Raw genomic sequence first — 10,608 nt, forward strand, 5'->3', positions numbered from 1 at the left:
TTCCATCAAAACCATTAGCTGTTGAACCATTCACTGAATACCCACCATTAGGTAGATTCGCTGTCAGAGATATGAGACAAACTGTTGCTGTTGGTGTTATCAAATCTGTTGAAAAAGATAACAAAGATGGTAAAGTTACCAAAGCTGCTCAAAAAGCCGCTAAAAAATAAGTTGACTGATTAAAATTTACCTTTATATTTTAATTATGTTCTTATTTATATAGCTATACCAAATTTAATTTTAATGATTTTATTTGAAATTTAATTTTTATTTTGTAGAATAAGAAATCTGTTCAAATCTATCAAATTTTAAAATATAAATGTCCCTTCATGAATTAAATTATAGTAGAATTGTATTAAAGATCTGATACACATAATTATAATTTGTAAATATATCGACTTTGTATATTTATCGGTTAATAGCGGAAATTCAAGGAAAAAGAAGGTGTTATATGCTTATGTAATCCTTGAAAAAAAAATATTTCCGTCATTTCTGGATTATATTATAGTAAAATTGATCAAACTAATGTAGCACTAAGAAGAGATTACTACTAATATTTGTATAAGCACGTTAATCTATCCAATCTTAAAATTTGTTTTGGAAATTTTCGAGCTCAAACAATTTGTCAATCATAAAAATTTTATTTTTGATTTAAAATCAAATCTTTTTGAAAATTAATATTTTTAATTTTCCGAATTTTGGGAATATAAATAGATAATTTGATACTTCAAGGTTTTAGGATATCATTAATACAATAAAATAATACTGTTATAACCAAAACATATACTAAAAATCCTCATTAAAAATTCAATAATTCCCAAGGAACAGCTAATATTAATTTAAATCCGAATCAAACGGATCTCCGATCTCTCATGAAAAATTCAAAATCCAGCCATTCAGAAGATTTCAGATAACTATTAAATTTGATTAAGCCTCTACAATTCTACAATAAAGAACTTCATATACTAGAATAATCATCTTGAATATATGACTACCATAGAGGTTATGATTCTAGCCGTGTGATGAATCACACCCAATTACTAGTACTACCCAGACTTGACTCCTTGAGTCTCAGAAAATATGTGTTTAATTTTCATTACCATGAGTAATATAAGTACTGATTATGGGGTAGGTCGTGCTTTGATAAGTTGAATAATGTCCTACCAAAAACGTCTAGTCGATAAGAACTTTTAATCGTAGAGGTGTCATAATTCAAGGCTTGGTTGAGTATTCTTTACACCAGTTAACTCAAGCATTATAATTTTAATTGATCTTGATTTCTTTCGATTGTGGTTCCAAATTCCCTGTTTCAGTAATTTATAAATTCAATATAAAGTAATATAACTTCTGACGCGTAAAAATGAGGGTCTAAGGGTTGACAAGTGAAATTTGGGGATGGAAATTCAACAAACCAACAAAATTGAAATGTAAACAAACAATACTGATAGGTGATTTATCAATGACGATTGTAATTAGATAGTTCAAATTGGTTTCGTAAACATTGATTTTGAATTACTACACTCCATGAAATTATTATTATAAATTATTAACAAGCTAAGTTGTTGTGAATGTGATCATTAAATTGGAAATGAATAAACAGTATAGTATATAGTACTATATTTATGAACGTATATATTACAAAAAAGGAAACAAAGAACAATAAAATTAAAAATGGAATATAATAAACAAATTGTTTGAATATTTGAAATGAACATCAATATGTGTAGATAAATATGATTATGATTTTAATTGAGTTTATCTAATTTTTTTTTGTGGTTATAGTATGGCATGCCATAAATTTTATGATTTTTTTTGTTATTTTTTTCATTATTGGAAATAAATAAGTTTTAAACAAAAAAATGGACATAAAAATGAGAATTGAATTGTATTGTATTTGAAAATTGAATTGAAAAGGAACACCCGTCTTTGATTAAAGTCAAAGGTCAAAGGGATCTTAAATTGACCAAGGCTAAAGCAGCATCTTGTTCATTTTTTGGTAAATTGGGTATAGTAATTTCTGGTGGCGCTAAACTACTTTTGCGTAATTTCACAGCACCTATACTTTGCCAATCTTCTTCATCTGTATCAGAATCATCATGTTGTTCATTTGCACTTAAAGTAGATCTGATTGAACTATGTCTTCTTGAAGGATTTGATTTTTCAATTGATTGATAATATAATAATTCAGGTGAAGTTGGAGTTTGAGAATTTGATCTTGTAGATTTAAATTTTGGTTTTTGAATACCTCTTGAGAAACTTGATCTTGAAGATCTTGTAGCTGTATTTAATGGAGGTGAAACTAATCTTGAATTTGAACTTAGTTTTAATGGTGGAATTTGTTCTTCATCATCAAATTTGAAAACACCATTAGAAGCATCATCACCATCACCATCATAAAAATCACTAACTGAACTAGCATCATGATCTTGAGATTCATCTTCTTCTTCAATAGCTTCATCATCTGAAGATTCAATTGCATAATCATGAGCAATTGTTTGGCTTGTAATTGTTGCAGATGAAGAAGTTGAAGGTCTATTATGTTTCTTCAGGAAATTATCATGTTGATCAACTTCATATTTACCTTTTGTAATTGATTCTCTTCTTAAAGCATTATTTGTTTCACCATCTTTAACTTTTGCATTATGTATTCTAATTGAATTTCTTTCTTTAATAAAATTTTCAGGATCAACTTTTTTAGCACTCCATTGACCCCAGCCAATTTTTTCAAAAATCGTAGATTCTTCTTGGAAACCTTGATCTAAAGAGCTCATAATCAATCTTCTTTGTTTAGAAAGAGATAATTTATCAAAACCTTGGATTTGTTTAGCCAAGTTTGAAGTTATATGTCTAATTGCTAAAGGACCAGTACTTGATAATAAATGTGCCAATCTTTCAGGAGTAACCTTATTAGCGACTGCAATACCAGCTGGACTTGAAGTTGATAATTGTGTTTGATGCTTTATAGCAGATTTTCTTTCCTTTGTTGTAGTTGTTGATTTGAAATTTGGAGATGCATTATTTGAATGATTAGATATGGAAGAAGTTGATAAATTTGAATAATTTGAAAAAGGTGAAGTAGGAGCCAATGAATCTGGCGAAGTTGTTGATTTGAATGACATTGTGTTGTATATATATAGCTTATTGTTTTGTTGTTGTTGTTGTTGTGGTTGTCCAATGTTGATGGAAAAAACCTCTCGAGCCTTATCAATCTAAATCTGAGATGAATAAAACAATAGAGCGGGTCCCACTAAAAATAATGGAGCAAGACGCGTTTGAATCTCAAGTGAGCAATTGCAATTGACTTGAGAAGACTTTGTGTGATTGTATGTGAAATGTGCAGTTGAATATCCACTTTTAAATTGTTTGAATTGAAGATTGTTTATTCAAAGTGGAAAAAATGGAAAAAGTTTAGAGAAATTTGTTGTTTATAAATAAGTTTCAAAAGTGAATAATCCACAAAAGATAAATACAACTCATAATGGGACTAGACTTTCGGGTCTGAGTTCTCATGACGCGTGTTTTTTCGAGTTGTTATCGCTGGTCATCCGAACTGTGCCTAAAATTTCTACAAAAAACTAGACTAAAAATTAGGTGGCAAGGGTCTAGAAATGAGAAATGAGAACTACGAATGGGACTAGCCATATGGGCCATGAGTAAATGAACGTGCTTAATTTTATTAAAACTTTTCACTTTTTTCACTTGTTTTTGTTGTTTGGTGATGAGGTGAAGCATTTAATACTCTGTTTTAGGTAAAGTTGGGTAAAGATCTGGGTTGTTTGAGTGTGATTTAACACGTCAAGGTATGTATTAATTCCAATGGTTCGGATATTGATAACTTGGATAACACTAATATCAAAAGTACTGAAACAGCAATTGATCAGAGCTAGTGTCGTAGGTATACTAGACCATACAACCATAGATTATTAGCATAAATGAGATTGTACCAATTGAAGAGATACATGCTGGGGAATTGACGCTCTAATGCCATGGTGTAGTCCATTGGATCTTCTGGCGTATCATAATTGGTGATAATCGGATAACTCGATCCCATGTGAATTATATTATTGTGGTACTTCGAAGTTAAATTCTCTATTTATTATGTATGATGTAAAGTAATTATTACCAAGTGTATCAGTCTTTGGGTATTAAATGTTCTGATTTGTCCATTTTAAGTATCTAATTTGTTCAATATTGACAAGTTATCTAAACAAAAGGTAAATTTATACAACCCATATCTGCAAGGCCGGTCGATCTCGATTAAGTATCATAGTTGAATTTTTCATTTCAAAAACTGTGAAGAGGTTGATCAATTAAACATTGGATGAATATAATTGTACCTGATCTTCAAATTAGATTTCTACCATAAGATTTCTACCATAAGTACATACATTAGTCTATAAATAGTTTTACTAAAGTTGATTTAATTCATGTTGATCAATGTCATAATCGGTAACCATGTCATATTGATTTTAACGAAATATGTTGCAATTCACTGTGGAAGTGGAAGTCGATAAACCTGAAATAGACATAGATCTAGAACAATTTAACAGAGAAAAAGCACCATCATTCTGAAGTTGAAAAGCTAGAGTTTTAAACTGTTTCCAGATTCTTGTACGTATCTTTTCCTTATCAGATAAGTGATCATAACCAGCATCAGCTCCCAACTAAAGACTTAATTTTACAACCGAACCATATTTACAAGCCCAACTAAAATAAACTACGAATTGAAAGATCAACGGTAGCCTTAATTGTATCATATTAAGTTTTAACATGGACTAGCAGGTATCAATGTGTATGCCATTTCACGAATCGAGTAAAAGCAGCTGTGTTAATGCATTAGCAACAATAACCAGAGACTAAAGATCATTTCAGTAGTCATTCATCAGTTCAAAACTTGTATGGCAATTAAGTTGGCTAATATTAGTGATATTTCCGATTTCAATGAGTCAGATATTCAGATTCCAGACCCTACAAAGTTTTAGATAATTACGTAGTTTGTCATTGGATTGTTTCAAATTTATTTTTAGGTCATCGTTGCATTGTTAGCAATCTCATTTTTTGTATGGTAACTCCGATAAAGTTTAGTATGGAAGAATTATGGGGTAAGCCATCTTAGATTATAGGTGAAAAAGACAATAATACTTTGAAAGGTGCTGATAAATAGTAATACCATAGAGAACTAATGCCCATAATGATCACTATGTGTAATGCAGTGGCTGCTTCCACAAAGACTTGTTGAATATCAAATACTTTAGTCGTTTAGTTCGTGGCTTATAGTTGGTGGCTTATATAGTCTTGAAATTGTTCCCGCTACAGCCATAACTATTCAAGAGGACAACTATTAACATCTAATAGTATCTATGAGTCTGGTAAAGAATACTCCAATTTATCCGAGGCTCAGAAGGTTTTTCAATGATATTTCACCAGCTGATAAATTTGAAGTTAGTAAATCATCAGATGATTCAATTTCCCGATTTTAGTTCATTCATCTGTATACTAAAAGTATTATATCGATAGAGATGAGATCACGATGTACGTCAATTACAAACAAAACAGGAGTACATTTGATTTCCTTGAGGATCCAATATATAGTCGTACAAGATACTTTAAAATATATGTACTGCAACTAGTACTCTCGATACTAACTTATAAATGTAGAATTTAGTTATAACGCATCTAAAGACTTTGCATTAGCCTGAAAAGAGTCAATTACATGAGGTATACTAAGATCAAAAATTGCAATATATGAAAGATTTATAGGTACTTCAACTTTAATGAATACGATTATCAAGAGGATTTAGTGTATATAAAGTACACCAAGTAACATATTGATAAATATTTTTCCGGATTGATTGCTTTTAGCTTCTTATAAGACAAACTAAGGACCATTTCCTGTGATACTCAGCATATAAATCCCATATAGAGCTCAACTGCCTAAAATTTCAAAACTTACATCAGATTTTGGGTCATGACCAGCTAATTTTTCAGAAATATTTTCTTATCAATTACTGAATATATTTTATTTGATATTGATGTCATTTTTGGAGATTGATTATTTGGTTCATTAATGAAATCACCTTCTGCAGAGCTCATTTCAAATGATATTTGATTAACAACAAATTTTAAAGAAAAAATTGAACTCACGATGATTCTGACTTTATATTTGAAGAATTTGACGAATCAAATCAAGCTTCGAAATATAAAGCCGGAGAAAGCTGATGATTATTACCAATAAACGACTTTAAAGATGGATGATAGGGGCTCTCACCATAAACTGGGTAGCTTAGAATTAATAATATGACATTTATCTACATCTCCAACAACACCTAAAATTGGAATACTTAATACTATGTAGTTGATTTTGGGATACCTTTAATAAATGGAACACTAGGACTTCTTGTATCAGAATTAAGACGTATCAGACTCTTTACCTTGTTGATTTGATGGCATTGACAAATACCTAATCTCATCAGCATCAGAAAAATGTAAAGCTAATGAAGCTGAACCATAAGATTGTTCAAAATTGAGGATTTTCAATTCAGATGTAAGTTTATAACCTTAATTAAGTGTAAATTGCTTATGTAATTTGTCCCACATATTTTTGTGTCAAATATTCTCAACGTAATTGGAGCTCAATATTTTAATCAACTGACTAATTAGAAGGTCAATTTAGTCTTATTATTCGTGATTGTTTCTGTTTGACACCACTGACCTAATGCTCAATCATGGAGCAAGACACATCTTATCCCCTTCCTCATCACATTGAAGAAGCAATTCGCAATTTCCGCGACAACATCATAGATTGTCCCTTGGAAAGACTCGACAACAGTGGTCTTCTTTTAAAATCAAGAACTGGTGGTTCAGACTTAATTGATGTTAGAAATGATAAGGAGGTTGGAGACTGTGAGTATACTATTCCTCAGGGTTATTTTAAAGTGGTACAGCTTATACAAATACGAGGTTGTGCAGCAGCTTTATTCACAATATATAATGGCCCATAATTTCAAATATGACGTTTAATCTAACAAGAATAATTTAGTCCTGAACAGGTTGACTAGAGCATTACTTTTTAAGAAGAATCTGCTCTTATTTTTTATGAAAAAGAAGGTGATGTTCTTTATGAAGTTGTCAAAACGTCAACAGATGGCATTAGGAAAGTGGTCAGATATACAAGAAAAATTTACAAAATTTATTTATGTATGAAGAATATTATACATATATATGAACATGATGGGATGTATTACGTTGATGAAAGTCTTTCCACCCATCCCCTGCACTTCTATAAGCACTCCAGATTGATTAATTTCAACAATTTTAAAGACATCAACTGGGATAATGCAACAAATCCATTCAGAAGTCTCGAAGATTTCATTGAATCAACTTTTGCTGGGATATCAGAACATGAAGTACACGGGATGCTACTTATTCTCTCAGGATTGTTTATATACAAACACCCGCTTGCTACTAATACTAATGGTGCTATTTATGAAGTAGAAATCAGGAGAGCATTTTTAAAAAACTTTCTTAACCCTGTTATATGTTTTATGAACCATATTATGGATTTATCAGAGATAACTAGGGACAAAAAATTCACTTTTGTTGATAAAGTGCAAAAAAAGAAAAACTTGGATGCTACAAATAAAACATTTTTGGATTCAAAGGCGAAAACCAAGTATAAAGGTTATGCAGATGTCAATATAGAGTTGCAGTATGAAGATGATCCAAGGCTGGTCTTGAAAGAATTTCCCATCGAAGTCAAGAGCATCAAGTCGTCCAAAACCATACGCTCTAAAACTCCAAACCAGGTTAAGGTCGAAGATGTTGATATATATCCACCAGTTAACCGTCAGAACACATTTTATAACTTATGTGGACAAAACAAATCCTCCATGATCACAGACCTGCTAACAACAGTTTGTATAAACTATAATGATATTTCAAAAGCAAGTTATGCTATAGATATAGATAAATCAATTGGTGATCAAACTTTGGTTATTGATGACCCCGTGGATGTTCATGTTTGTGACTCATCATCTTCACACTACAATGGGATTTCTCTTCAGTTGTTACTTCTCTTGATTCTATTTGATATGATGGCTGCTCAATTATCAGATTTGAGTGTTTCAAGTATTCCAAATAGGTTCAATTTGATTAATGCGGAATCTGATGAAAACTCCAAAGAAACATTATCAAATTTATTGAAAGCAATGATGGATGATATACCTGAGGAGAATTTGGAAACATTTTTATCTGGTGGTCCTAGTATGTTTGCAAGTTTCTCAAGTAATGAATGTTTAAAAAATTTGTTTAAAGGTCAATTCAAGATGAAGTTGAAGAGTCAAGATATCGAATTAAAATCCAACAGAATCAATAGTCACATTTTGGAAATAATAATCAAGGATTCAATTACAAACAGTGATGGATCTTCTGGTGAATCTGATGAAGAGAATGCGTCATTCAACGTTATTAAAGTATTTTATATGAATGATATTGAAGAAATTCAGTGGACACTCCAAGATCTATTAGAAACTCCAAAGATGTACCAAGGTTTGCAACAGATGATATTGAAACGGCAAAATCTCAAGCTGGTATTTATCAAGAACGGTTATCAGGATTCAAAAATGAGCTTAGTGCTTTATACAAGATCTATAAGTATAATCTGAGCTCTCAAGAAGATGATAAAATCACAACACCAAAAGTTTTGAAGGCTGGTATGGCTAAATTTTTGATTGAAGATGATGAAAATAATCTCAACCCTGAAGTTATATTTGGTCCATTCTTAGTTTTGAGATATAACTCAACCCCATTATCAAGATCATCTAAACCACTGGGAAGGGAAGAGATCAAATTGTTACATAAACAAATTGATATTCTTCATAAAAAAGTTAAACTTCATCATAGGAAGTTGAATCTGAAAAATCTGTTTTGCTATAATGGTAAAGTTCATATTTCCAATTTTGATCAATCTACTAGAGTTTCTCCTGGAGGTGTTTGTTCATTTGATGGATCTGAAACTTCATCTCATGCTGGTTGCAACGATTATGAATTCATTTCTCAATTGTATGAATTTGCAAGAACCCAAGGTGATGATGTTGAAATGGAACTCTGATTAGCAAGTTCTTTCTATCTCTGATATTGCTTTATAAAATCAAATTAATACCTTTATTTATGTTTTATTAGTTGAGTTTATAACCTTCTTATATACACGCGAATTCTTTGTCAGTGCTGCTCATACCAGCTTTAAAATCATCCCCATACAAAAATAAACTTAACAAATTGTTTACCTTTTAAATTATTTGGTCCTTCAACTTCTATTTTGAAATACGTTGATTTAATCAGATTTATCAACCAAGATGATTCCATTTGAAGGGGTGCTCCCTTATGTCATCATGGGAACGGTAAGTGCATTATACTTTCGATTTGTTGATGTGAACTTTAACCTTCAACAAGAGCGAACGCCCCGCTCCTTAAGATCTTTTCATATAATTAACATATAAAGCTATTAACAGCAGGACCTGCAGCAGCTGGTTATTTCAAACTAATTGATAATAATGGACATACTCCAAGACATTCTTTGAACTATTGGGAAAATTTAATGATTGAAAGAGATTTCAGATTGACTGGGAAGTTTAGGGAACAAGTTGCTAATGATAAAGCACCTGAAGCTTTTAAAACTAATGCTTATTGGAAATTAGAAAAACCTTCTAGATGGTGGTGAATTGGGAACTATCAGATCTTAAGTTTATTTTCGATCATTATTTATTTATTATTTATTCATTAACTTATTTATTGAAACTTATTTATTAACTTATTTCAACATATTTATATTACAATGCATATGATATTGTTTACATAATAGAATGAACGACGTAGGATAAGATTGTAATAACTCAATATATTGATCATATAATGTAGATTTCTATTAGATTTCTATTTCTCTTCACAATCTTATGATGAAATATACACCATAAATAATAATTCAAACCGGTATTTAAAACATAAAACATATGTATTCTTAGATTAAAGACAAAAACATTATATACTGCACAGATAACACCATTTAATACAAAAACTATTATAGATACGAAAACTTGTAAACTCAAAGAAAAGATCAAAACTCAACAATAATACGGGTATGATAGAGCTATTCCCCTTATCATTAAAATCATTGAGGAAATGGATAATCCACAACACTTCTCAAAACTTCATAATAATCTTGAGAACCTTCAAAAAATCCTTTTAATTCAGGTGTGATATAATAATTTTGATTTGAATTATTCAAATTATTTGAAAGTGGGGTATTAATTGAATTTGAATTTGAATTTGAAGTGGTTGAAGATGATGGAGTATCAGTCTCGGAATCAACATTTTTATTAATTAATTGATCAATTGAACAGAAATTAACTTGTGAATTGGTATTATTATTATTGACACTATTATTATTATTATTATTATTATTATTATTATTATTATTATCTTGGATTGAATTTTGATTGATATTTGGCGATGTGATACTATCTGTATTTGATTCATTTGATGAAGGTCTTTTTTGATCACCAATAATTAAATTTTCACTCTTCATTTCATATAAATTTATTGAAAAAATGA

The 10,608-nt window shown here is 30.4% G+C and overlaps 2 protein-coding genes across 2 annotated transcripts; one reads left to right on the forward strand and one right to left on the reverse strand.

The window, feature by feature from the left end:
• Positions 1-1,943: 1,943 nt before the first annotated feature.
• BN7_6428 (uncharacterized protein) lies at positions 1,944-3,119 on the reverse strand (the record flags this gene model as incomplete). Its single annotated transcript, XM_011273012.1, has 1 exon — positions 1,944-3,119. One exon carries the CDS (start codon positions 3,117-3,119, stop codon positions 1,944-1,946), a length of 1,176 nt encoding a protein of 391 aa, XP_011271314.1.
• Positions 3,120-6,725: 3,606 nt separating this feature from the next.
• Positions 6,726-9,109, forward strand: BN7_6429 (uncharacterized protein; the record flags this gene model as incomplete). Its single annotated transcript, XM_011273013.1, has 3 exons — positions 6,726-6,938; positions 7,287-8,588; positions 8,654-9,109. 3 exons carry the CDS (start codon positions 6,726-6,728, stop codon positions 9,107-9,109), a joined length of 1,971 nt encoding a protein of 656 aa, XP_011271315.1.
• Between the last annotated feature and the right edge of the window lie 1,499 nt (positions 9,110-10,608).

This window comes from Wickerhamomyces ciferrii, contig 00275 (assembly GCF_000313485.1).
Source record: "Wickerhamomyces ciferrii WGS project CAIF00000000 data, strain NRRL Y-1031 F-60-10, contig 00275, whole genome shotgun sequence".
NCBI lineage: Eukaryota > Fungi > Ascomycota > Saccharomycetes > Phaffomycetales > Wickerhamomycetaceae > Hansenula > Hansenula ciferrii.